The sequence below is a fragment of the Nicotiana tomentosiformis genome, chromosome 12 (assembly GCF_000390325.3).
Source record: "Nicotiana tomentosiformis chromosome 12, ASM39032v3, whole genome shotgun sequence".
Taxonomy (NCBI): Eukaryota; Viridiplantae; Streptophyta; class Magnoliopsida; order Solanales; family Solanaceae; genus Nicotiana; species Nicotiana tomentosiformis.
This window is the reverse complement of record NC_090823.1, coordinates 102,824,733-102,852,632: the sequence shown is the minus strand read 5'-3', so window position 1 is coordinate 102,852,632 and position 27,900 is coordinate 102,824,733. Positions and strand designations below refer to the sequence as shown.

At 37.6% G+C, this 27,900-nt stretch overlaps 2 protein-coding genes across 7 annotated transcripts in view; both read right to left on the bottom strand.

The window, feature by feature from the left end:
* Positions 1–959: 959 nt before the first annotated feature.
* On the bottom strand, positions 960–8,502 carry LOC104089043 (casein kinase 1-like protein HD16). 6 transcript variants are annotated; one of them, XR_011413060.1, is made up of 20 exons: positions 7,841–8,502; positions 6,861–6,992; positions 6,685–6,758; positions 6,509–6,578; positions 6,350–6,405; positions 6,162–6,233; positions 5,859–5,953; positions 5,681–5,747; positions 5,454–5,583; positions 5,155–5,373; positions 4,911–5,053; positions 4,663–4,837; positions 4,411–4,501; positions 4,160–4,317; positions 3,868–4,056; positions 3,682–3,755; positions 2,514–2,592; positions 2,292–2,412; positions 1,316–1,448; positions 960–1,217 (listed from the first exon to the last, which is right to left on the bottom strand). XR_011413060.1 is itself a non-coding variant. In XM_070192184.1 (17 exons), exons 1-16 carry the CDS (start codon positions 8,249–8,251, stop codon positions 3,696–3,698), a joined length of 2,142 nt encoding a protein of 713 aa, XP_070048285.1. In that variant the 5' UTR covers positions 8,252–8,502; the 3' UTR covers positions 1,990–2,592; positions 3,682–3,695. The 6 variants fall into 6 exon arrangements, 2 of the variants coding, with proteins under 2 accessions (XP_070048285.1, XP_009592153.1); XR_011413058.1 differs by having other exon boundaries at positions 2,292–2,592; XR_011413061.1 differs by lacking the exon at positions 2,292–2,412.
* A 6,135-nt stretch (positions 8,503–14,637) lies between these two features.
* The window catches only part of LOC104101842 (uncharacterized), a 30,234-nt gene continuing 16,971 nt past the window's right edge, over positions 14,638–27,900 (bottom strand). Inside the window, exon 11 of the mRNA XM_070191643.1 lies at positions 14,638–15,092. The gene's annotated coding sequence lies outside the window, so the exon portion shown is untranslated. The remainder of the gene's footprint in view (positions 15,093–27,900) is intronic.

The window sequence follows — 27,900 nt, the reverse complement described above, 5'->3', positions numbered from 1 at the left end:
GGAGTTAACCCTGATCTTTGAGGTCTGCATCTACCTCATTAACCACTAAGCCCCACCATTTGGTGCAAAAAGACATCCACCATTCAACAATCAAAGTGCAATAGCAATTGATCATAACTCATCAAAGCGTGTCACATCAAGTTGAGGCAAAAAAAAAATATCAGATAAAAAATCCTTATTATGCTACCATATCCCAAACCTCCCCCCCCCCCCCCCCCCCAAAACCATTTTCCTAATAAGGGTGAGAATTCCACCAATTACCTGTTACCTCCCACCAGTACAAGTAACTCTTTCCACCAAGATCTAAAATCATCACCCTTATCTATCTAGGAGTTGAACCCTAATCTCTGAGGTCTGCATCTACCTCATTAACCACTAAGCCCCACCATTTGGTGCAAAAGACATTCACCACTCAACGCGTGTCACATCAGGTTGAGGCAAGAAATGTATCTGATAAAAAATCCTTATTATGCTACCATATCCCTCGCCCCCAAAACCCTTTTCCTAATAAGGGTGAGAATTCCAATGACTACCTGCTACCTCCCACCAGCACAAGTAACTCTTTCCACCAAGATCTAAAATAATCACCTTTGTCTATGCTAGGAGTTGAACCCTGATCTTTGAGGTAAGCCCCGCCATTTGAGTGGTGCAAAGACATTCACCACTCAACAATCACCACTCAACAATCAAAGTGCGATAGCAATTGATCATAGCTCATCGAAGCGTGTCACATCAGGTTGAGGCAAAAAAAAGTATTAGATAAAAAATCCTTATTATGCTACCATATCCCTCACAGCAAGTATAACGGAAATTACTTTTTGACCCACTAAAATATTCTGCTCAACAGAGGAAAGCCAAGGAGCCAGCTCCAGTCATACGTAGATTGGAGAAGGATCTATGTGGACCACAGAATAACACGTACCATATTTGACATGGGGTCACCCAATAACAAAAACATACACCACAAGACTAGAGGGGCCAAGGATTGCATTTGCAAGCAGGGCCACCTTCATACAAAACACAGGTCAGCAGGTAACAATTTTAAGTTCAACCACAAGTACAGATCTCATCGGATTAACAGCTATCATTCCCACATTAATAAAATTGGTAAGTGGACTGTTGTAAGAATATTACATCGCAATGTTGCCACAATTTTCTGCAATCTCTTGGTCTATAACCGAGGCACACTAAATATAACCTACAAAATATAGAATATCCTGCAGGCAGCATAAGCATATAAAAAAGAACTAGTTATTGACAGCAGAATTCTCAAATCCTGCAACAAAAGAATGCAACCAACTGCCATTTGCATTACCTAAAAACCCCTAGACAACAGAGTCTGGACTCCACATGCTTGACCAGCTGATACAATCTTTTTGAAAAAGCTTACTTCCAATTTGCCAAAAAAGGACTACAGCTCCGATGGGAAACCGGCAGATCCCAGAATCCTTGGTATCACCCCCAAGAATCACAAGAAAATTTTAGATCCATATGGAGGGGTAATATCATTTTGAAATAAAGATCCGATAGTGAAAAACAATCCTAAGGAACTAGTAAAGTTAGACCTCTGTATAACAGCATCACTATATAACAATCATTCACTATAAAAGTCAAGTTTCTTTGGAACCAATTTTCATGTTATGTTATAATATATGTTCTTTGTAACAACACTTAGCTATAACAACCAAAAAAATCTAGAATAGATGAGGCTGTTATAGAGGCGTTTGACTGTAATTAAGGAGACAAGCAAGCAGCAGCCGATCAAGAGAACATCCCTGGAGAAGAGAGAACTTGAAATCACAGTCATGATTAGTTTGTCATTTCCTGAATTAGCCTAATTAAATTAATCAATGTTAAGCTGATCACTTTCACGTGAATTTAGACAATCTGTTCTCTTCTCTAAAGATACCATGCATACAAGGTGTACAAGTGCAGGGAAAATTCAAATTAATCAGTTAACTACATATTTGACTTTGACAAAGCCAGCCAGACACAAACTGTGTTCTAGCTACTGTGCAGAGTCACAGAAACAATAAAATGAGAAGTGCAATAAGCCTATTGGAGCTTATATTTTCAAGGAACCAAAGTAAGAAAAATCTGAGCATTCATCATCAAGCAACGGTTATAAGCCGGAGAGGAGTCCGCATACTTTTATAGAGTTCATGTCAAAGATAGACATTAACTCTAAACATCTTGTTACAGGGAATGGCAACAAAACAAAAACTAACAAGAGCTGGAAATATTGGATACTGTTTAAAAAAAGAAGTAACATGGGCAAGAGGCCAGCCAACCTTCCACCAGAATAGTTGCTTCTGAAAAGGCCTTAGATACTCAAAATCCAATTAGTTGTAACAGACTGGTAACTCACATCTTAAGTGACTCTCGTGTTGCTATGTGATAATAGACAATCTTCTGCAGCTCCAGTTATGCAACCACGTTGCAAATTTCAGAAGATAAACTATTGAGTACACACTTCAGTATGGTACCTCAAGTACTTGTTAGAAGTTTCTTACCTGCAAAGACTTCACTTGCAGGCAAATGTACCGGACATGCCTATTACATCACTCTAATGCACGCTAATGTCTTCATATCCTGAAGCTTAAATGAAGGGAATGACGACAGAACAAGAACTAACAAGAGAATGGAAATTTTGGAACTGCTAGGAAACAAATAAAGGTCCGGTTTGGAAGGAAAACCAGGTGAAAGAAGTCCCGGCCAACAATTTTTCACATTGTTTTCATTCCAAACGCCACCTGAATATCTGGAGTAACCACCCCTTTTCCGAGGCTAATAGTTTATAAGACAGCCTCAGAAACTGAAATATCCAATAATTCGAAACTGGTAGGATGTACTCTGAGATAGACAACAATTCTGTATTGTGAGGATTCATATTCTGAGACAGAAATTGGAAAATATCAACTAATTAAGATATCCAAGCCAAAACACTATATATATATATATATATATATATATATATATATATATATATATGTGTGTGTGTGTGGGGGGGGGGGGGGGGGACATGCACGCGACTCAGCAGTGCTAAGAAACAAAACTTAACAAAGAGTACTTGAGGATAAGAGTTCACTGTAGTGTAGAGGTATAACAGGAGGAGAGAGACCTGTGCTGAACAAATTATAATTCCCAGCAACCAAAGAGCCAAAATGATCATGAATACATAAAGAGTGATAGAGCTAACATATAAAGCAACAGGATCTATACAAGTAAGTTAAAATTCATTTCCAGGACAAACTCACAGTGAAGAATTAACCAACGTAATATACGGACTGAAATGAGACCAAACCAGGAAGAGGGGCAAGAAAGATAGAAATAGAAAATGAGATCGACTCCCAGCGTTCAAACTCCTTCACAAAACTTTAAATTGCAGGGTTCATAATACTACAAAATATACTTGCCTAAGAAAAGTATTTATTGTTCAAGCTGTACAATCTTTAACCAATATGTAAATTACTCCCATCCTAGCTCATGTACTGCCTATGCTAATAATCACATACATTGATGGCAATGGATTTTGAGAGTAGCCTCTCCAAACAAGGAGAAAAGCCAGCCTGATAAGCACGAAACGGTGTCGTCTATTTTTCTCCATTAGTTAAAAATATAAGCAGGAAATTGCTGAAGGCACATTAAGGGTATCTCATGACACCCAGAAAAGTTACCAACAAAACTTTGGTGCCTCAAGAAACAGTTCGCCCATAACAGACAGATGCAAGGTAAAGATTTTTTGCCCATTTCTCCTGCAGCGAGCAAAATCAATGGTTAACTCTGTAACCAGGAGGCCAAAAAAACGAGAGAATGACAAAAGGAGTGGATCATGTTAAGAAAAGCATAATTGATTAAATAAACAACCTTGACATGAGTGCTAGGAAAAGCAGAAGTACGAAGTGTCTCTTGTGTTTCATCTGCAGGTTTCCTTCTTGGAACACTTAGAACAAGAGCAGCTTGATCCCATGTGGCTGCAGTCGATGTGATCCTATAACCAGCATCCCATCTCCTATGGATCCCTTCACTAGGATAGAGAAAATCTAATTCCACGACCTGCAAATTATATAAAGCATTAATATACCCAACTCCAAATTTGAAGAAAATAGCAAGTGACCCTATAAATAAATAAAATAAAAATAAAATCCATGATAAAAACCTGATCAGAGAACCCAGCCCCACGAGACATAACAATTGCCCATCTATTTCCTGCAGTTGCCATGGCAGTGACATAAAACCCCTCTTTCCATTTTTTGTTTATCCACTTGAATGGAAAAGACTCGCTGACTTTGTATGATTGCTGCAGATACTGGGTACCTGACATATTACCAACAAAACTAGGTTTAGTCTGCTCTAATTTACAGATTATGGTGCAAAACATGTATAGCATGTTATCAAAGATACACTAACCCTTTGACATGATAACTAATGAGCTCCCATTATTAGCTCCTGCTATGGCACTAATATAATAATTCTTCTCCCATTGCTCCATAATCCATTCCTATGTTTAAACATAAACAGAGGGAATTAGCTAAAGCCTGAAGGAGTAAACTGAATTATGCATAAGTTTACTATAGGTATAGCACATTAGACATGCAAATATACAACATAATTTAATTTGAACATGCTTCAAGATTAACCATTCATTGGGACATGAGAGACCTTGTGAAGAAAAAGAGGTGACAGTTCATAAACTTGGGCACTAAACCCAGTCCCCGCATCCATGATTAGGGCCCACAAGTTCGAACAAGATGCCACACTGCTGATAAATAGTCCGTCCTCATTTCCTTTCTCGATGTGCTGAGCTAGCCTCATATCAGCAACGTTATAGTGATACCTGCAAGCCCAAACAGTGTCACTGCATTGTTCACAAGCTCAAATCAAAGATATTTCGGCCAAACTGCATATACCTTTGCTTCATTGGGCGCCGAGCATTGTAAACACTGATCCATTGTGTCGCAGGCATTCCCATGCGAACCTTCTTCTTTGGCTGTTCATCATCATCTTCTTCCAATGTCAATCTTCCTCTTTTCTGCCCAACTTGGTATATAAGCTTTAGAAAATGAAAAACACGTTAGCAAAATTCTACTTCTGCTGCTGATTCTTCAACATAAAGAGAAGCCTGCAATAAAGATATATGCAAATAATACCTACCTTCTGTGCACCATCAGTGTTGATTGGCCTGATGTCCGGATTTGGACCTACTACTCCATCAAACAAGGAGATATATTTAGCATAGTTAGGCTCCTCGTCAAACTTCAAGTTCACAACATATTCCACAAACTGTCTAAACGGAGCAGGGCAGAAGCAGCAAAGAGTTTCTGGAGAAGTTGCCATCTTTTTCTTACAGACAAGGAAACCTTTGTTCTCGCCCTACACACAAAATAAATGGTGTCATCGCAAAGAGATATTTACAAGTAAAATGCCGCTATTAAGTTGAGAAAAATGAAAACCTGGTATCCCTGCCAAGGCAGCCGGCCTCGGAGAAGAAAGACGAGAGTGTAAGCCAGCGACTCTAAATCATCCCTTCGGCTTCCAGTCCTTCCAAGGTGAGCATGCACACTAGCATACCTTACAGTTCCTCTGAGGCAATGGTTCTCTTGATCGTCAGTGGCCACAGACACAAAACAAATGTAGCCAAACATAGAGATAAGACAAATAGAAGTACTGAATATTGTACCTAAAGACATCAGGCCGTTGATCATATTCCACATGTAAGCCAGTAGAAGTATCACGCCACCTTGTTGCTGGAGCATTCAAACAGATTGATCAGCATGACCATATTATGCAGAATAGAGCATGATGAAGATTCCAAATCGAAAGACAAAATTCTTCTTTTCTAATTTTAATTTACTCACCTAACCCAAGGTCAACAAGAAACAATTTTTTCTCATCAGGAGTTCCAGGAGTTCCAAGAAGAAAGTTTTCAGGCTTTACATCTCCATGCACATACCTTCAAAACAATATAAGTGAGACAAACCAATCAGATCAATTAAACATTGTTTACCTATTGTGCCTCTTGTTTTTTGTTTTTCTTTTCGGGGAGGTCAGAATAGACAGTGTAAGTCATAATGCCCAGAATTTGTAACTATCTAAAGATAGAAAACAGCTTCCTATATGTAATATGCTAGGAACTGCTGATCTACGCATGACGTACTTACCCTCTGGAGTGCAATTTCTCGAGTATGGAAATTGCTTCAATGGCAATGCATGCTACCATTTCAATAGACATCCTAAATCAAAAACATAAAAACCAAAAGGCTGGCGTTGAGGTCCAAGGAACAGCAATATGTTTAAAGATAAGAATGTTCTATAATACTATAAATAATAAATAAAGAATAGATCTTACGCATGGGAATTATTGTTCCAAACATCCCACAAACTAGGACCAAGCATATCCATAACCTGCAATTTGATTACAGGAATTCAGCAGTTCAAATGGAGATAGGAATCAACTGCAACTTGAAACGAATGATAAAATAACCCCATTACACTGCAGATGACATACCATAATATAGTAATCACCTTGACGTCCCTTGTAATGTACACGTGGTATACCATGACTACCACCAAGGGCACTAGAAGCAACAGCAAAGGGCATCAACTATTAGAAAATCTTTTGTTACCAGATATCAATAATATAAAAAGACAAACAGAAGGAACAAGTGTTAAATGACCACATACTTGTAGACCTGCCACTCATAAGGTGGTCCATAGTTACAACCTTTGCTGCTTCTGTGCTCGAATTTCAAGGCAACCTAGAACCAGAAATGATAATTTCATCATATGCATAATTAAGAGAATCATCATCAGCATACAACAAATAAAACAGTAAATAATAGGAAAAAGTAATGGTGTACCTCGAAAGCTCCTGGGCCAGTTCTTTCATGTGGATTTGGTGGGTTTGCACGACGACCCACATACACTTGACCAAATCCTCCTTTACCAAGTTTCCTATCAATCCTATAAGCTGGTGATCCACCAACCTGGACCTATTGCATGCAAAAGGAAACAATGTAATACAACAATCAAATCAAATATTTCAATGTAAAACCAGGGAGGAAGTGAACAGCTGGAAGAAAAACAGTATAATATCTCCATGTTGACGGGACTAGAGACCTAATAACCCCAGCAACCACAAACAAATATATCAGAACCAAAGTTAGTGACGAATAACTAATAGAATAGAAAAATATATGTGTCTATTTGTGTGTGTGATGTCACAGCCCAAACTAGGGGCCATTCCCTGCACTCAGTAGGTTAGACCCTACCAAAGCATCTCAACCCAGCCCATACTCAGCATGTCCTTCAATTCCCATAAACAAAACCTCAAAACAACAAATTCTCACTGAGAAAACTGACGATAAAATTCAAAGGAGGCAGAACAAACATAAGGTATAAACCAGTAATCTAAGTGCAGTCCCAAATACACCCTAAAAGACTATCTTTCCACAGTAAACACAATAGTACTGCAAAACGTTTTTCACCAATTGCAGATAGAAGTTCTATGCCCTGATGGTGCAAAAAATAATTACACAATCAAGTCACTTTTAGATAATTACAGGTAAATCTCTTAACTAGCATTAATTGATAATCTAGTAACAAAGAATAACTAACCTAATATCACAAGTTAAAATTCACTATCTTTACACTGGCAGTATATATAACTTAAAATCCTTTTAAAAAAGCTATAAACTCGGACCTAGAAATCTGCAACCTCGTGACTTGCAGAGTACAGACTGAAAATCACATGGTCAATTTAATGGAAATCACACAATTATCTAACTTAAGAGACAAATTTGTTAAATGAAAACAGAGCATAAATAAAATATAGTAATACCCTTTCAGGCAGTGGAGCAGTGCTGCCTTCATCCTCAGCAGCCAAATTCTTATCGCCGCCGCTTTGGCCGCCTCCACTATCATACTCATCCATCTGTTTTTCTCCTACTTCTTCTTCCTCCTTCTCTACTTCCTTCTTCTCCTTATCCTCTTCACCGCCAGACGCTGTTTCCTTTACAGCATTCTCATCATCTACTGGTAAAATTACTTCTTTAACCTCCTCGTTATTTGTATTTTTCTTCTTCCTTCCTCCAACTACTCTATTTCCTGGCGCTCGCCTCTGTCTCGTAGTCCGTGCGACAGTCGCTCGCCTTGTAACTCTCTTGTTGTTGTTGTTGTTGTTGTTAGGTTCTGCTTCAATCGGTCGACGGCCTCTGCGCACTCCACTACGCAGTTGAGGCATATCGATCATCCATCAACTTGACAAAACCCTAAATCGACCTTCATCAATCAGGCTGCCTTCGAACTTCTAGAATCTTCCACTACCTCACACCACCACCAACGGATCTTCGAGGTATAATCGGAATTATATCAATTGAAGCTTTAGGAGATCTGTGGAGAGAGATGATGAAAACAATGGCTCCAAAACAACGTGCTTTGCCTCAAGAGAGACGATGAAAGTGATGAATTAAAGAGAAGGCAAATTCTGGTTCTTCTCTTTGATTTTTGTAAATTTATTACTCTTATAATTTTATTTTGTTTTCCTTTTCTTTAATTACTCTTTAATTTTATTACTCCTATTGGCGATAAGTTTTCTCCACTTTTTCCGGGAAAAAAAAAATGAAAATATTGTTTGGTTATAAAAGGTGATGAGTTTTTGGACAATTTTTTAAGATTTTAAATTTTTCGCTCACAAAATTTTAACTTTTCTCTCAAGTAAAATACATGTATAAATACAATTTCAACTTTCAAAAATTATTTTTCATCTCATATTCATCTTCAAAGACATTCAACCAAATCTAAATCTGAACTAACTTAGTGACTCAGTTAGTTGGCTACCTTAACTACAAGATAAATTTTTACCTTGTAATCCCCCCCCTTATTTCCCTCCCATATCCTTAATTTTTTTTCAAAATACAATATATAGTTTGAATTAGCATATATTTTAAATATTTTAAAATTTTATGATAAAAATTATATAATATTTATGTGCTTATAAAATTTTGAAAATTGTGGTTTTAATATGTGATAACATTTATATTGTCACGATCCGAAATTTTCACCTTCGGACAGTGATGGCGCCTAACATTTCACTTGCTAGGCAAGCCAACGTTAGAATAATATTAACCATTTTAAAATAATTTTTAAATTTATCAATAACAAAGAAATAAATGCTGAAGTAAAGTCTGAAATATAGTGAATAATCCATAAAAAGAACGGTGTCTAAATACCATCCCAGAATTGGTGTCACAAGTGCACGAGCTTCTAGAATAATACAAATAAAAGTCTGAATAAAATAAAGCTGCCTAGAAACAAACACACAGCTAAAGTAAAGTAGACGGGGGACTTCAGAACTGCGGACGTCGTGTAGTTATACCTCAAGTCTCCTCTAGTAGCTGAAATCTGAGCAAGTCCATGGTACGCCGCTGGGACCAACTCCGAAACCTGCACAAGAAGTGCAGAGTGTAGTATCAGTACAACCGACATCATGTACTGGTAAGTGTTGAGCCTAACCTCGACGAAATAGTGACGAGGTTAAGGCGGTTCACTTACATTAACTTGTACGCAATATTAGTAACAACAACAAATAATAGAAATAAATCAGATAACTCATTTATAATAATTGAAGTCAACTCAGAAGTTATAACTCATTATTATTTCAACCAATTTCCGTTGTAGCGTGTAAACCGCTCCCACAATATATTCATATTCAATCCTCTAATATATTTGTTTTAGTCAAATATATATAGACTTTTAACAAATCTGTTGCAGCGTACAACCTAATCCTCCAATATGGACTTTTTAATAAGTTTGTTGCGGCGTGCAACGTGATCCCCCAATATATTCATTTCAATCAATTCTATTACGTATATGGACTTTTTTTAATAAGTCTGTTGCGGCGTGCAACCCGATCCCCCGATATATTCATTTCAATTGATTATATTACGTATATTGACTTTTTAATAAGTCTGTTGCGGCGTGCAACCCGATCCCCCAATATATTCATTTCAATCGATTCTGTTGCGGCGTGCAACCCGCTCCTCCAATATATTCATTTACCAATTCTTATAGAAGAAATTGCCCCAATAAATACAACAATTAATATAAAATTTTAAGACAATAAGCATAGAATAATTATGATTTAATTATGAAACAAACAATGACAAATAACAATTTATTATGAAAATCAGGGAGAAAATAGGTAGTTTAATGTTTAATATGCTAAATGTCAAGTAGCAATTAATACACATAATTCAAATAAGATATAACAATTAATGCATGAATTCAAGAATTAATATTTGACAAAGAATAGGATAGAAACAATTATTATAATAATTAATTCATGATTTAAAATAATTTATGATTTTTCAAGTAAATATGCAAACAATTAATTTGACGACGTATAGACACTCGTCACCTCGCCTATACGTCGTTCACATGCATTTCACATAACAAATTATTTAAGGGTCATACTCCCTCAAGTCAAGTTTAACCACGACACTTACATCGCTTTGCAAATTCCAATCAATTACTCGACCAAAGCTTTTCCTTTTAAATTTGTCTCCAAAAGATTCAAACCTATTCACAAACAATTCGATATACTCAATACGAATCATAGGAATTAATTTCATATGAATTTAATAATTTTTCGGATAAAATTCAAAATTTATTTAAATATTCGACAGTGGGAGTCACGTCTCAAATCTCGAAAAAACTTACGAAATCCGAACACACGTTCCGATATGAGTTCACCAATACAAAATTTATCCAATTCCGATGTCAAATGAACCTTCAAATCTTAAATTTTCGTTTTTGGAAGATTTTATAAAAATCTAATTTATCTCCCAAAATTTCACGGATTTATGATATAAACGAGTATGGAATCATGAAATATAATCAATATATGATAAGTAACACTTACCCCACTGTTTTTTCGTGAAAATCGCCCAAGAATAGCCTTACCCGAGCTAAAAATTGGAAATGATTGAAAATGGGTCGAAACCCCATTTCTAAAACTTAAGTTATGTTTCTGAGATTTTTACCCTTCGCGAACGCGGCCAGTGCCTCGCGTTCGCGAAGCACAAATTTGTGCTACCCAATTTTACTCTTCGCGAACGCGAGGGCTACCTCGCGAACGCGAAGCTTACCTGGCTTGGCCTTCGCGAACACGAGATGCCCTTCGTGAACGCGAAGGCATATTTCCCTATTAGCCTCTTTCCCTTCACGAATGCGAGGCTTCGATCGCGAACGCGAAGCTTAGCACCTCAAGCCTTCGTGAACGCGAAGCACAAAATGTGCCAGCCCCAATTTGCTCTTCGCGAATGCGAGACTCCCCTCGCGAACGCGATGAAGGAAACCAGAAGCAGGTTCCTGCAGTTTCCTCGGGTCCAAAATTGATCCGTTAACCACCCGAAACCAACCCGAGCCCTCGGGGTTCCAAACCAAACATGCACCCAAGTCCTAGAACATCATACGAACTTGCTCGCGCGATCAAATCGTCAAAATAACACCTAGAACTACGAATCGGACACCAAATCAAATGAGGTTTTCAAGAAAACTTTAAAACTTATATTTTTACAACCGGACGTCCGAATCACGTCAAATCAACTCCGATTCTCACCAAATTCGGCAGACAAGTCATAAATATTATAATGGACCTATACCGGGCTTCGAAACTAAAATACGGGTCCGGTGTCAATAAATCCAACATTAGTAATTTCTTAAAAATCATTAAGCTTTCAAGCTTTTAATTTTTTATCAAATTTTCATATCTCGGGTTAGGGACCTCAAAATTCGATTCCGGGCATACGCCCAAGTCCCAAATCACGATACGGACCTACTAGAATTGTAAAAATACTGATCTGAGTCCGTTTGCTCAAAATGTTGACCAAAGTCAACTCAATTGAGTTTTAAAGTTCTATTTCACCTTTTAATCCATTTTTCACATAAACACTTTCCGGAAGATTGTACGGACTGCACACGCAAATCGAGGAGTGATAAAATAGTGCTTTTTGAGGTCTTAGAACACATAATTAATTATTAAATTTAAAGATGACATTTTGGGTCATCACATGTATAGTTATAAAATCTTTTTAATAAAGATAAAAAATAAAAATTTAATAATTTCCAAATTTAAAAATATATCATTTTTTGTAATATACTAAAAAGAAAAATATATTTCACAATTAAAAAGGAAGAAGTAGTTAGTGTGTGCTCAAAGAGGTGTTATTATGTGGACATATGAGTGGTAAAATGGTTAAAAGAAAACTGTTAACCACTCATATTGTTTACTAAAAATTAGAATGAACTTTTTAAAAATAGGTCAAATATGGATAAGAACCATATTATCCATTTAGAAAAAGGATAACCAATGGATCTAACTTTTACATTTGTAATGTCTCAAACTGGGGGTTTCTCAAATTAGGGGCACTAAGAATTCTCCCAAAAGTGATTATATGCAAGAAGTCATGGATAATATGGGTAATATCCGCAGTTAACCTATTTTTTTATCCTTATTAAATATGAGTCAGGTCGGATAATTAAACCGCTTTTCATTATCCGTTTTCGACCCGAGCCATATCCGCCCGACCCGCCGGTTTGACACTCCTATGTGGACCCATCCTTTATTTCTTATTCATTAACTTCTCGAATAAACTACTTGTGATGATCGGGGCTTTTGGTGATTGTATTTCATAGTGGCGGTTGGCGAATGAGAAAACGGCAAATAATATAAGTGATTCTATTGGATGTAGTTTATATAGTTAGAAGGACTAATTACTTCAAATTTGTTCTCTTTTGTCAACTAAACCTAAGTTTAATAAAATAGTCTAATATGACATAAACACACTCTTAAAATTCGTTTGAAACAGTAAATAAGCATTCTCTTGCTTGAAAAAAATAGTAACTTGACCAAAATTACTGTCCAAGTTCTTGCGCTTATTTACGCAAATGTCTGTTTCAAAATTACTATTTAGATTTTATCCTTATTTTCAAAAATATTGTGCAAATATAGCCCTTAAAAAAATTACCCTTCTAGACAACCTTAGGCTTAGGTCTAATGTTTGCTCATATATTGATCAACCTTACAAACAAAATATTAGATTGTCATCTTAAGCTTGCAATAACTTATAAAATTTTCGGATTGTCGCTAATGTTTCTCATAAGTTGTAAAGAAATTAAAAAATGGTCATCTCTAACTATCCCAAAAGGGACAATAACAATTTTTTTTGAAGTTCTTGCATCCACTACTCGACTTTTCTTTCATTACTTGAACCATTTTCCTTTCATTTTCTTCAAAACCCCAAAATTTCAGAGAGAACACTCTTTTTATTCGAGAAGTTAGTTATGCGAGATAAGAACTCTTATAAAGAGTGTAAGTGTTTGGTTTTAAAATGCCGATATATTTGCAATTGCTTCATATTACAGGAGTATTTTCTGTAATTTACCCTAAATGTTATTATACACAATAACTAATATTACTAATGAACAATACAGTCAGACCTTTCTATAATCGCATCACTATATAACAGTCATTCGCTATAAAAGTCAAGTTTTCCTCGGAACCGATTTTTAAAGTTATATTTTACTTCTCTATAACATTAACATTCATATTTATAGCAGAACGCTTTTTGTAAAATTACTCCTCTATAACAACCATATAAAATCATTAAGATTCCTAATAATAGTTTTAAAATATATGCACGCAATCTTCTCCATTAAACAAAGTTTTTATCTTGCATAAGATATAAGATTTAAAGATTTGCACATGATATCTTTTTCATTGGACAAATTCCAAAAAAATATTTAGATAGAAAATTATTCTGTTACTGTTAAGCTCTTCGATTGTCTTCAAGGGAAAGCTATTGGATACCTTTTTGCTGAAAATTTGGACACGAAACTTCGACAATTCAAGTGTTAGTAAGAGAATAAATCTACAAAAGAAGCTACAATTACAAAGTTCTTCCATCAATTTTGAAAGATTTTGTTTTTCTAGGCAGTTTTAAAATGTCCGCTTTATAGTTTAAATCTTTATACATTTAGTTATGAGTTTATTAATAATGTATTAGCATTCTTCAATATTTAACTAGTGAAATCTGCATATCTTTTGAGATTTTAAATTTGAATAATTTTCTTATCTTTTATATGTAACATTAAAAAAGGAAAAATAATTAATTTTTGAATAATATTTATCTATAACAGCCAAACAAAATTTAAACGTTAAATGTTGTTATAGGTGTATAATAGCCATTCACTATAAAAGTCAAAAAATATCGGAACAAACGAGGTTATTATAGAGAAGGTTGATTGTACTAGCATCCAAATACAGTCGCTAATAAATGTTATTTTATACAATATACAATAACTAATTAATATTATTAATGAACAACAGTAAAAATAGAAAGGGAAGGCGATAGGAATTACATTACACATTTTGTTTCTCTGTAAAGTGAAAATTTAGAGGACTGTTCCACGAATTCTGCCATTATAGAACAATAGAAAAGAACATTTTGTTTTTTGTTTTGAACTTGTTTTTCAGATAGTTTTGTATAATTTGGAATACAATTATTGACATTTCACCTTCTTTCGGCACTAGATCCAATACTAGCCAAATGAGAAGCAAATACGATCCAGTTCAACAATTTTAACCACACAAAAAAAATATAGAAAAAATCCAGACGCAGGTTTTATGTCATTCACTTGCATGCATCCGAATAAAGGAACTTGAAAAACTGAGAAAAATAAATTATTTCCCTGTGGTCACAAAGGCACTATTTGAACTGCACTGTACAATTCCAAAACGAGTGACCTAATGACTGCAGCAAAATTAGGTTCTCATCTTCCTCTTTTAAATTTGTCAAGGAAAGGAAAATGAAAATACAGTTTCCTCACAAGTATGAATCACATCTCAGATCCAGCACCCTTACATGTTTGCCTATAGTTTTTACGGGAAATTTGAAGGAAGAACAGAAGCGATTAAGTAGCTTGAGAACCGAATGAGAATGAATAACATCTTCTTCTCTTGGGGTTGGAAGATCAAACCCCAAGCGCCCAAACGAAACAAAAGGGAGACGCAAATACCGTTCATGTTTGACCTGCAGGAGTGTTCCCATGCATTTTTTGGTTAACCAAACATTCATATCACAATATGAATAAACTGTTAAAACATGAATAAACTTAAAACAGTATATCTCATTCCTAACCGCGAAGCAGTAATTCTCTCAGGCTAAAGGTAATAAATATGTCTATAGAGCATTTATGCTAACAAATGGTAGTTTCACAACCCCATGAATTAGAGAAACAATGTATGACAACCTAAATTGTTTGTTCCGAGTATGCCAAACATGAAACAACACATGAAACAAGGAATCAAGCAATTCATTCTATTAGGGTAAAACGCGACACAATGGGGAAAGTTCCTATGCTTAATGACAATATAGGTCTACTACATTCTATTGGATGAACCGAAGTTTCCCCATATAAGTACCTACCATGATGATCAAATAAGAACACAGTGAACAAGCGAGGTCACGAACGCATTCTCTAGCAGGTAACTTATTTTTTTCACTGAACAAAGATGCTTCCAAGGAAATAAGATAGCAAACAAGATATTGAGTTGTTCCAAGGGTTTAGGAAAGTAAGCGGACTAGAACTAACTGCTATGCAATGGATTAGATAATATGCGCTGGTTGGAGACAAAACTATATATTTTCAAATAAATGGGGATGTCGTTCAAGCTAAGATACAATTCTAGCTTCACCCAAACGAAGCAAGAGCAGGAACTACTTTGACGTCTTGTCGTAGGGTCTATTTGTTTTTTTCTTTTTATGATAATAGCTACAGAGTAACAACTAATTTTTGACCACACCCGAATTCTATACTATTTTAGTGTAAATATTTTTTCTAGGTCTAATCTTGATATTTTAAACTTTTATCTTACTTTTAATAGGTTTCATTTGAGGAAAGTTATATATATATATATATATATATATAGATAGATAGATAGACAGATATATATAAAAATGCCTATAGAACATTTTTTTTGTTGTTGTAAAGAGTAAAAGAAAATTTACAAACAATATATGATTTCTTTTAATTAGAATTTTAATAAATTATGGTATTTTTCTTAGTAATATTAAAAGTATATGTAAATATTTAATTTTCATATATATATATATATGTGTGTGTGTGTGTGTGTATATATATATATATATATGTATAGGTGTGTGTGTGTTGTTTAGTCTATATATGTATAGGTGTGTGTGTGTTGTTTAGTCTAGAGTTAGTTCATTAATATTTGGTCTAAATAGTTCAATTAATTTCTTCTTATTAAAAAAAAAAAAGAAGCAACAAGCATTCACGTGACCCTTAAATTTTGGTAACAAATGTAACTTTCAAAAGAGATTCAATCCATCCATGATTCTTGTACAGTTACATTGCTTTATTTTCGGATATTGTGCAGATTTTCACTCTAACCTCTTCCCTCTATTATCTCATGATCACACACCCACAGCATCACATACACACACGATCTCACCCTCATATCTCCGAATGCATAATCCCATTTCATATATAAAAGGACACAAAAAAAAAAAAAGAAGAGAGGGGACGGATAGAGAAAAACCTAGCGCCGCCTATCATCCTCCTCACCAAGATCCCAGCACCAAAAAAAACATACTGTGAAATAATTATCTTCTCCTTTAATTTTCTATTTTCCATAGCTATGTAAACTCACCACAACAACATCATCTTTCCCGTTGAGCATCACTTCATCTTCCCTTCATTATTAAAGCCATTTGCATCTCTAGAAATATCAAAACCTAACTGCAAATTTGCTCTCCAAAAGACAGCATCCCTCTCCTTTCTTCCATTAACGCAACTGAGTTTCTCTCATCCCGTCACCACAAGACCCAGCAGGAAACAAAAACTCAAAAAAAAAAAATGTTCGAGGTCAGAGTCCGAGTTTTTTTTTCCGGCGAGCTTCGAGGTCGCCGAAGGACGTTGTCCGAGGTCTCTGTTAAGTCGTTCGTCGAGGTTGACGCGTCCAAGGTTTCCGGTCCTAAACATTTTCAGATTCAAAGAGTTGTTGCTCTTGAGGTCCATTCTTTCTTCTCTTTTGTTTTAGTTTGATAACACTATCTGCTGGTATCTGATTGTTGTCACGTTTTTGGGTGCTTAATGTGATGAATATATTTGAATTTCTTTTCTTAGCTTAATACACTAAGTGATATCAGTAGAGTATAAGATTATCTGTTATTTGAGTTACTTTAAAGGCTTTTAATTAATGATGAATCCTATAGTGCTAGGTTGCTGGGCATACCAGTTGGGTTGATTTGCAGTCTCACAAATTCAAAACAAGTTTTCTGTCATTGGTAGATAACAATAAGAGAAGGCACATTTCTAGAAGGCACTTTGCAAAAACTGGGCAGGATTAGCTAAAGTAACAGTATATTTCTAGAAGCAATTTTCGAATTCATTTATTTAATTAGTGATATATGTACTTTGTAACTCAAATTCCGTGAAGTGTTATATTCATTCATTTGGAAACGTAATCACGTGTAATCAAATATTCAGGTGAGTACATCCACACTCCATGAATACTCATCTTAACCATTTGAACTCCAACACCCCTTTTCACGTAACTTAAGCCAAGAAGATGTAGTTATTCTCAATTTGGTAAGATATAGAATAGTTGGAATACTTTCCTTCACTAGTAAATTAGTTAAAATAATAAACACACACCCTCAAGTTCACCATGCTTTCCACATAATTCTGTTTCACAAATAATCTCAAAGTTAGCCTAGAATATTAACTTATAAATATTCATAAAATGTTTTAGGCGTGTTCTAATCTATTATCGTGATTGTGTACACGTTCGCGTGACATAATTATGATTCTCAAAATAAATCAAGGTACGCGTTCGCGCGACTTTGGCCAAACAATCTTGAATAATAAAGTGTTATTAATTGTGTACACGTATGCGTGACATGATTCTTGACGCGCCGAACGAAATGAGTATACGTACGCGTGACTCATTTTGAGATAATTTCATAATCACGAATAATCAAGTAATTAAAAGCGGTAAAAGATAAAACGCACATAGGTTCTAAAATACGTAATTAAACAAATAATTAAGCCGGGTATATGATTATAAAGCGACCGTACTAAAACCACGAAATCCGGGAGTGCCTCGCACCTTCTTCCGGGTTAACAGAATTTCTTATCCAGTCTTCTGGTTTTGCAGACTTTAGAACATAGTCAAATTTTCTCGATTTGGGATTTAAAATAAACCGGTGACTTGGGACACCATAAATTATTCCAAGTGGCGATTCTGAAATTGAATAAATAATCCCATTTCAATTAATGTCATTTTAATTAGAAAAATTTCCTTATCTCCTCGGAAAAAAGGAGGTATGACAGCTCTGGCGACTCTGCTGGGGAACGCGAATCCAGAATCTCTGGTTCAGGGTTCAGAATTCGAGCTTGTAATATGATATATACTTGGCTTTATTGATTTGATATTATTACTGTATTTTTGGGACTAATGTGCTAATTACCGCTTTGATATTACTTGAACTGTATTAAATTGTCCTCTCACACCTCCCTTCCGAGTCTTCTGAATTTATGGTGCACACGTGCGCGTGGCCCACTTTTCTGTTAGAAGTCATACCAATTAGAACGAGGCTGGGTCAGTAACTAGGCCGGGTAGACTTTCGTGCTCCCGGTACATTGCTCCCACCTCGGCTCGAGTTGTCCGCTTGGGTAAGCCATGTCTAGAACACACCCCCAGGTTTAAACCTAGAATAACATAGCCTCATGCCGGATCCCTAGTAGGAACGTTTGTTTGCATCATGTGCATTTGACTTTGGGGACTCAACACAGGGGTTGGGTCCGTCTAGGACATGTGTACTCGAGAATTACATGACCATCCTGATACATCTTATGTGCTACTTGTGCATTATGTTTGATTTGGTTTGTGCATGTTGACCGATTTCTAAAATATAAATAAAAATATAAAAATATTGAGGAAAAACCGGAAAGAAGAAAATATGAGGGAGAAAATTTACCCGATTTTCGAAAATCTCAGTATTTACCCCAAAAAAATATAAGCCTGAATTTTTCAAAAAAAGTGTCATCCTATTCCTGAAATATTTACGAACTACGCGGGTCTGATTCTCACCGGATGTGAGATACGTAGGCAACCTTCATAGGGTTCAGCCCCATTTTTATAAAATAACTATAAAAAAAAAAAATGTGTCTAGTGTTTTTTTAATCAAAAAATAAATAAGCAGACCCAACTTCGGTTAATCCCAAATCGTTCCTGTCGGAATAGCCTTAGAACATCTTCAAAATTGTTGAAGGGTTGTTCTCGCAAGAACGGACGTGTCTGTCAATTGGGAATCACTTTTATCATAATGCCCTTCCCCCGGCCCTAAAACTATCCTTGAAAGTAAGAAGGGGCCATAGTTGCAAAAATAGCCACCCTTTCTTCGGTCACAATTGCAAAAATAGCCCCCTTCTCGTTGATTTTTCTTAAAATTGAGTTATTTACAAAAGATTGTTTTGCAAAAGGAGTGCATTGGTTCTGTCTCTTGAGACTAGTGTCAACCCTAACCTTAACCACCCACAGGTACAAAATGAGCACTGTCCAGAACACACCATTCACAGTTGTAGACGAGGCTCCACTTCAGCTTCAGATGTGGTGGTATGATTTAGAAGAAGATGATCAGAAATGGGTCACCAAGCACCTGGGAGCCCTTACAAATATTATGAAAATTAAACTACGGGACGATTTGATTGAGGCACTAGTGACTTTTTGGGACCCCGTTCACAATATCTTTCGCTTCTCCGATTTTGAACTAACTCCCACTTTAGAAGAGATGGCTGGATATTCCGGGTTTGGCAGGGATTTGAGAAACCAGGAGCTCATATTCCTAAGGGCTCTTTCTGTACACCGATTCTTCGATCTTCTGAACATTAGTAAGCAAATTAGAAAGACCAACGTAGTCGAAGGGTGTTGTTTTTTTTTTACTTCTTGTACTCTAGGTTCGGGCAGCCACATGGGTTTGAAATGCATGAAAAGGGCCTTAACAACAAGCAGAACAAAGACACATGGCAAATTCATCGTCGCTTCGCCTTCATAGTGGCGTTTCTGGGAATTATGGTCTTCCCAAACGAGGAGCGGACAATTGATACCTGCATAGCCAGGGTTGTACAGGTCCTCACTACCAAAGAACATCACACTCTTGCCCCGACCATTCTATCAAACATTTATCGGGCATTGACTTTGTGCAAGTCCGGGGTAAAATTCTTCGAAGGGTGCAATATTTTGTTACAAATATGGTTGATTGAGCATCTCCGACATCACCCCAAGTTCATGAGCTATGGTCCGAGCAAGGACAATTTCATTGAGAGTTACGAAGAAAGAGTAAAAGATTACAACTCTCCAAAAGGGGTGGAAGCCTGGATATCCCACCTAAGATCTTTAAATGCAAGTCAAATTGAGTGGACTTTGGGATGGCTCCCGGTAAGAGAGGTGATACACACGTCGGCCCTAAAAAGTTATTTGTTGTTGTTGGGTTTGAGAAGTGTCCAGTCGTATGCGCCACATAGAGTTCTAAGACAGCTAGGAAGGTACCAAGTAGTACCTAAGGATGAAGATTTGAGTGTGCAAGTGATTGAGCTACACCCCGAAGCCCCACTCCCCGAAGCTTTAATCCAGCAAATTTGGAATGGTTGTCGCTACTTGAAAGGTGATACTCAGGTGCCAGATCCTGCGAGAGGTGAGGTAGATCCGGGTTATGCTATATGGTTTGGGAAGAGGTCTCGCGTGGATGATGTGCCAGAGCCCAAAAGGCCCACAAAAAGGCCGCATGTTCAAGCCTTTGATGATAAAATCCAAGAACGGTTGGCCTGAAGTGAACGGGAAAAGGGATATAAAACAACTATTCATGCCTTAGAAGAAAGGCTGAGAAACCTCAATTTTGAGAAAGACTTGCAAGAACAAGAAGCCGAAGGGGAAAAGAAGAGTCTGATCCACAAAAATGAAGCCTTTCGTGCTCAACTTCAACTGATGAAGAAAGCCTCTGAAGTGCCAGTGAGAAGTTGGAAAGACCAGAGAACCATTGCCAATCTGATAGAAAAGGTGCAAGATTATGATTCCCTCTTGACAAAGACTGAAAAGGCATTGGACAAAGCCAAGGAAAAGATCGTACAGCTGAATGAGAAGGACGAATCAAGTAAGGATCGCCAAGTAACAAAATTTGAAGAAGAGAGGGCTCAATTCGAGAGAAAGAAGGCCTATTGGGTACGTTCAGAAGCTCAGCTCCATGCACAGTTTGACGAAATGAGAAGGTACAATAGAGAATACCAACATGCAGATTTTGATAACGAGATGGCTCAGGCGAGACTCGAGCAGGCTAGACTTCGGGCTCAGTTGGAGTCAGCCTTAGATCGTGAGGGCCACATAAGGGAGATAGCCACCACTCGCCAGCAGCAGTTACAAGATCGAGACCAGAATTTCCAGTACTTCAAAGAGCAAGTCCATAATTTGGCTGTTTATACCGCTCAAAGTTATGTGAACTGCCAAGGGATGGATTATGAGAAGTTTTTGGAGCATGCACCTACTTTTGCCTGTCATCTTGCAGCAGAGTTAGAAAGGATGTACCGTACATTAGGGGGTCAACCAGGGCAAGCCCCACCATGAGCAGATGTTCCAGTGTTTGAAAGCAAGAAGATTGTGGAGTTGAATTATAGTCGTAGTTGTTAGAACTTTTCATGTAGTAGTTATGTTTTAGTTTGAGTCATTGTTGAATCTTTAAAATCGCTGTCTTTTAGTCTTGTCAGAGTTTGGTAAGTCATTTTCAATGTAATGTCCTTTCTGTTATTGTATTATTTCGTTTTGTTAAAAAAAAAACTACTATTATTGTTTTCCCCTGAACTACGTAATGGTCTGATTCATGCGGCGTCATGATACGTAGGCAATCCTCATTGGATGCGATCATAACCAAATAAAAAGCGTTAAATTCAAGATGAAAATAAACCAATAAATCAATAAGCCGAGATGAAGCATAAAGCCTTCCAAGATCATTTTAGAAATGAAAATGGCATTAGGTGCATGACATATAATGTGTGATTAATATCTGCAAAATGTCTAACTCTAACACGTTTGTTGTTTGTCATTTTAAAAGATAAAGTAAAACAGAGGTGGTTGGTTTGTGGTTTAAACTGGCGACTCACCCTTACAACACGAGATTAAAAGGAAAAATTAGAATGGCAAACAACAGTGAGAATGAGTCAGATAATGATGATGTCCATGGACAATTGGTTGAACAAGGTTCAGGACTAGTTGAAGAAGTAAGAGTGTTGAAGCGACAATTGACAGAGATGTACCAAGCCTGGGTGAATGGACAAGCACCGCCCTCACTACCCATAGGGCCTTCGGATAATCTTCATAATGTGTCAATTGACACTCAAGTGCCAATCTCCATAACAAGTAACCCATTGCACCAACCTGGATTCAGTCCGAGCATTAACCTTCCCACTATCCCCAGTACCTCCATTCCACGTCCTCCAATCGCACCCCTCAGAAATGACCCACCTACTATACCCATTGTCCATACTTTCACTGTCCCTCAACCGGCTCTTGCTCAAAAGTCCAATAATGATCCACAGCTGGATGCTCATGATGCCCAACATTACTCTCCAGAACTGACTTTAAAGGTTCCAGATTCATACAAGCATACTCCTCATAACGTGTTCCCAATTGAGATCGAAAAGCCCGAAAAGAATATGGAACAAAAGGAAATGACCAGAAAAATGAAGAGCTTGGAACAAACCATGAGAAACATATAGGGTTTGGGGGGCCACAAGAGTGTTTCGTTTAACGATCTGTGCATGTTTCCCCATGTTCATTTTCCACCCGGCTTCAAGACCCCCAAGTTTGACAAGTACGATGGGCATGGTGATCCCGTTGCCCATTTGAAGAGGTATTGTAACCAATTAAGGGGAGCGGGAGGCAAAGAAGAATTGCTCATGGCTTATTTTGGGAAAGTTTGACAGGAATTGCTTCAGAGTGGTTCATAGATCAAGACATCTCTCACTGGCACGTTTGGAATGACATGGCTCAAGATTTTGTCCAATAGTTTCAGTACAATATTGATATAGTGCCAGACCGTTCCTCTCTCGTCAACATAAAGAAGAAACCAACAGAAAGCTTCAGAGAATATGCAATCAAGTGGAGAGAGCAGGCTGCTAGGGTCAAACCACCAATGAAAGAGGTAGAAATGATTGACTATTTTCTCCAAACTCAGGATCCTGATTACCTCCATTACATGTTGGCCGCCATTGGTAAACCTTTTGCTGAGGCGATTAAGATTTGTGAAATAGTAGAGAATGGCATGAAGTTAGGTAAAATTGTGAGTCAGGCAGCCCTTAAGGCGACCAAACAAGTAATTCAAAGCGGGTCAGGCAGTTTCGGAAATCCGAAAAAGAAGGAGGAATGATCCATGATGGCATCTGGGTTCGGGGGAGTTCAAAGAGGAATAGCTCCTTCTTACGTGCAATTCCAACAAGGACAATCCAATTCTTCTCAACATTATTATCCACCTCAAGGTCCCCGATACTCAGTTCCCCTGCAACAATACACAGTGTTTAATGCTCAGGCTTATGCTAGGCCTCTCAATCACCAACAATGGCGGGCACCGATTCCACAAGGCTCCCGTCAACTCCGGCCGAATTTTCAGGCAACATATAATCCTCGTCCCCGACAAGAATATGTGAGAGAACAGGAGCCAAAGAAAGAGTTCACCCCAATTGGAGAATCGTATACAAGCCTATTTCGAAAGTTGATGCAGTTAAAGTTGATTGAACCTATTATGCCGCGTTATGTGAATCCAAATTCAAAAGGTTTTGACTCAAATGCAAGATGTGAGTATCACTCTAACACCCAAGGGCATAGTACCGAAAATTGTTGGACATTAAAGAAAGCCATTGAAAATTTGATTGAAGCAAAGGCAATTGTGGTAACAAACAATGAGGATACTCCTAATATCACAAACAATCCGCTCCCAACTCATGATAATACACATTTTATTGGGATGATTTGTGATGATCGGGATTATAAGCAGTCTCGCAAGACAGAGATGGTTGTTAGAACCATAGGGCCAGAACCAAAAGTGATAGTGAGCTCGCCGCAATTGGCACCGTTGATGGTGAAAGGTGCGAGTTCTAGTTTGAACTTGGCATGTTCTGAAAAAAACGATTCTCTATGTTCCTGGAAGCACAAAAAAGGTTGAGGTTCAATTGGGTGGGCCAAAACTTTACATCCCCAGGGGCATTCAAAAGATCATTCTGAATAATGGTTTGAGGAATATAACAGAGCCAGTCGTGATCCGACCTGTTGCCCAACTCCTAGTGACAAACACAAAAGCTATTCCCTGGAATTATAACAAGACTGTCATGACATACAAAGGAAAAGAGATAGTTGAAGAAACAGGTGAAATGGGGGGCTTGACCCGCTCTGGAAGGTGTTATTCACCAGAGGAATTGAGAAAAGCTAAGTAAGCCAGGGAAAGTCACTTGCCAGTGAAAGAACCTGCTGCAGAAAAAGAAGCGGAGGAATTCCTTAAGAAGATGAAAATGCAAGACTACTCAATCATTGACCAACTAAGGAAAACTCCTGCTCAGATATCTTTGTTATCTCTGCTTTTGCATTCAGAAGAGCATCGTCGTCTGTTGATCAAAACTCTGAACGAGGCATATGTCTTAGAAAAGACAACGGTGAATCAGCTAGAAAAAATAGCTGAAAGATTCTTTGAAGTAAATAGAATTACTTTCAGCGATGATGATTTGTCTGAGGAAGGGGCTGGCCACAATAGAGCTTTGCATCTTATGGTCAAATGTGAAAGGCACTACGTAAAAAGAGTCATGATTGACGGAGGCTCAAGTGTAGATGTGTGTCCTCTTTCTACTCTACAACAGCTGAACATTGACACAAACAAAATTCGAACCAGTAATGTCAGCGTCAGAGCTTTTGATGGTTCAAAAAGAGACACTATTGGGGAAATCGAACTCACCATGACAATCGGCCCGGTTGATTTTAACATTGTCTTTTAAGTGTTAGATATGGAAACTTCCTATAATTTTCTTTTGGGAAGGCCGTGGATCCATATGGCCAGAGCTGTACCATCCACCCTACATCAAATGGTCAAATTCGAGTGTGACGGGCAAGAAATTATTGTTCATGGGGAGGACGACTCATCCGTCTATAAAGACCCGTCCATTCCATATATCGAGGCCAAGGAAGGATGTGAATCCATCATATATCAAGCATTTGAAGTGATTGAAGTGGACCAAGTGAAAGAAGGAAAACCAATTCTGCATCCCCGTCTTTCAGCCACATCTATGATGATAGCTTCGCTGATGTTGAGGAACGGCTATGAACTAGGAAAAGGATTGGGATCCTCTCTGCAGGGAATTGTGAACCCCATTGCTCCATTTTCGAAGAAAAATACCTTTGGCTTGGGCTTTAAACCAACATCAGCTGACATAGACAGAGCCAAGGCCCGCAAAAAGAATGGTTGGAATCTGTCCAAACCAATCCCTCACATTGCCTACTCTTTTGTCAAGCCACAATTTGAAGAAGTCCAAAATCCTTCTACTCAGGATGCCATTGACGGAGTTTGCCAGGGTCTCAAAGAGATGTTCTATGAGATCAATATGGTTCAAGTTGGGAAGGGCCCTAGCCGTGTAAGTGTTCAACTAATTGGTCCAGATACATCGCTCAGCAACTGGGAAGCAACTCCTCTTCCCATCAGGAAGGAGTCTTGGTAGCCTGTTTTGTTGTTTTTTCTGTATTTGGATTATTTTAAGGGTTGTAATCCAGATATTTTAGTTTAATTGCTTTGCTGTGATGTTAACCCTTCTATCCTTTCAAATTCAATGAAATGAAGTTCCATTTTCGTAGTAAAATTCTATCTTTTTATTTTCCTAATTTTTGTTAATTTCTTATCATTTTCAGTTTCGATAATGCTGGCTTTAAAAACATGGCATGCACGCGGAATTCATGCTCAGATCTTAAAAAGTTGTCTAATCTCGAAATAATGAATCAAGAAGTTGAGTATGACGAAGATGAGGCTTTTAGAGAAATAAAAAGGGAATTGGATCAATTTGAGAATAAGCCTAACTTAAATGAAACTGAGGCAATTAACCTGGGAAGTCCTGAAGAAACCAGAGAAACAAAAATAAGCATTCATACTGAACAAAGGACGAGGGATGCCATAATTCAAGTTTTGTTCGAGTACAGAGATGTATTTGCTTGGTCGTATGATGACATGCCGGGTTTGAGTGCCGATCTAGTGGTCCATAAGCTTCCCACACATCCTAATTTTCCACCAATCCAACAAAAACAAAGGAAGTTTAAGACAGACATGAGTGATAAGATTAAAGAAGAAATCACGAAGCAACTAAGTGCAAATGTGATCGGGGTCGTCCGATACACTACATGGTTAGCAAATGTTGTGCCAGTGCCAAAGAAGGATGGGAAAATCAGAGTTTGTGTTGACTATAGGGATTTAAACAAAGCAAGTCCAAAGGACAACTTTCCCACCCAACATTCATATCCTTGTTGATAATTGTGCTAAACATGAAATCCAATCTTTTGTGGATTGTTATGCCGGATATCACCAAATTCTGATGGATAAAGAAGATGCAGAAAAGACCGCCTTCACAACTCCATGGGGAACTTATTGTTATAGGGTTATGCCATTCGGTTTGAAGAATGCAGGGGCAACTTACATGAGAGCCATGACTACCATATTCCATGACATGATGCATAAAGAGATTGAAATGTACGTTGATGATGTGATCATTAAGTCGAGAACACAAGCTTACCATGTGCAAGACTTGAAAAAGTTCTTTGAAAGGCTACGAAGGTACAATCTCAAACTCAATCCAGCCAAATGTGCATTTGGAGTTCCTTCTGGGAAGCTTTTGGGTTTTATAGTTAGTCGAAGAGGCATTGAGTTAGATCCCTCCAAGATAAAGACCATTCGAGAGCTGCCTCCCCCGAAGAACAAAACAGAAGTCATGAGTTTACTCGGAAGGTTGAATTACATTAGTAGGCTCATCTCACAGCTTACAACCACACGTGAGCCTATTTTTAAGTTGTTGAAAAAGAACGCCGCTATCAAGTGGACAGATGAGTGCCAAGAAACTTTTGATAAGATCAAGGAATATTTGTCAAATCCCCCTGTTTTGGTCCCGCCGGAACCTGATAGGCCTCTGTTTTTATATCTGTCAGTAATGGATAGTTCCTTTGGTTGTGTTCTCGGTCAACATGATGCCACATGCAAAAAGGAACAAGCAATATATTATTTGAGCAAAACGTTCACCACTTATGAGGTCAAATACACTCTTTTGGAAAGGACATGTTGCACCTTAACCTATCTTTTGGCCTATACAACTTACCTCATATCCCGAATGGATCCCCTGAAGTACATCTTTCAGAAGCCGATGCCAACAGGCAAATTGGCAAAGTGGCAAATCTTGCTTACAGAGTTTGATATTGTTTATGTCACTCGCACTGCCATAAAGGCACAAGCTTTGGCTGATCATCTGGCAGAAAACCCGGTTGATGATGAGTATGAATCTTTGAACACATATTTCCCAGATGAAGAGGTTAATTTAGTTGAAGAAGTAGTCCAAGATGACAGTCAAATTTGGAAACTATACTTTGATGGGGCTGTCAACATCAAAGGCGTAGGGATTGGGACAATTCTGGTATCACCTACTGGGCAACATTACCCTGCTACGGCGCGACTTCGTTTTTTCTGTACAAACAACACAGCAGAATATGAAGCTTGCATCATGGGTCTGAACATGGCAATAAATCTAAATATGCAT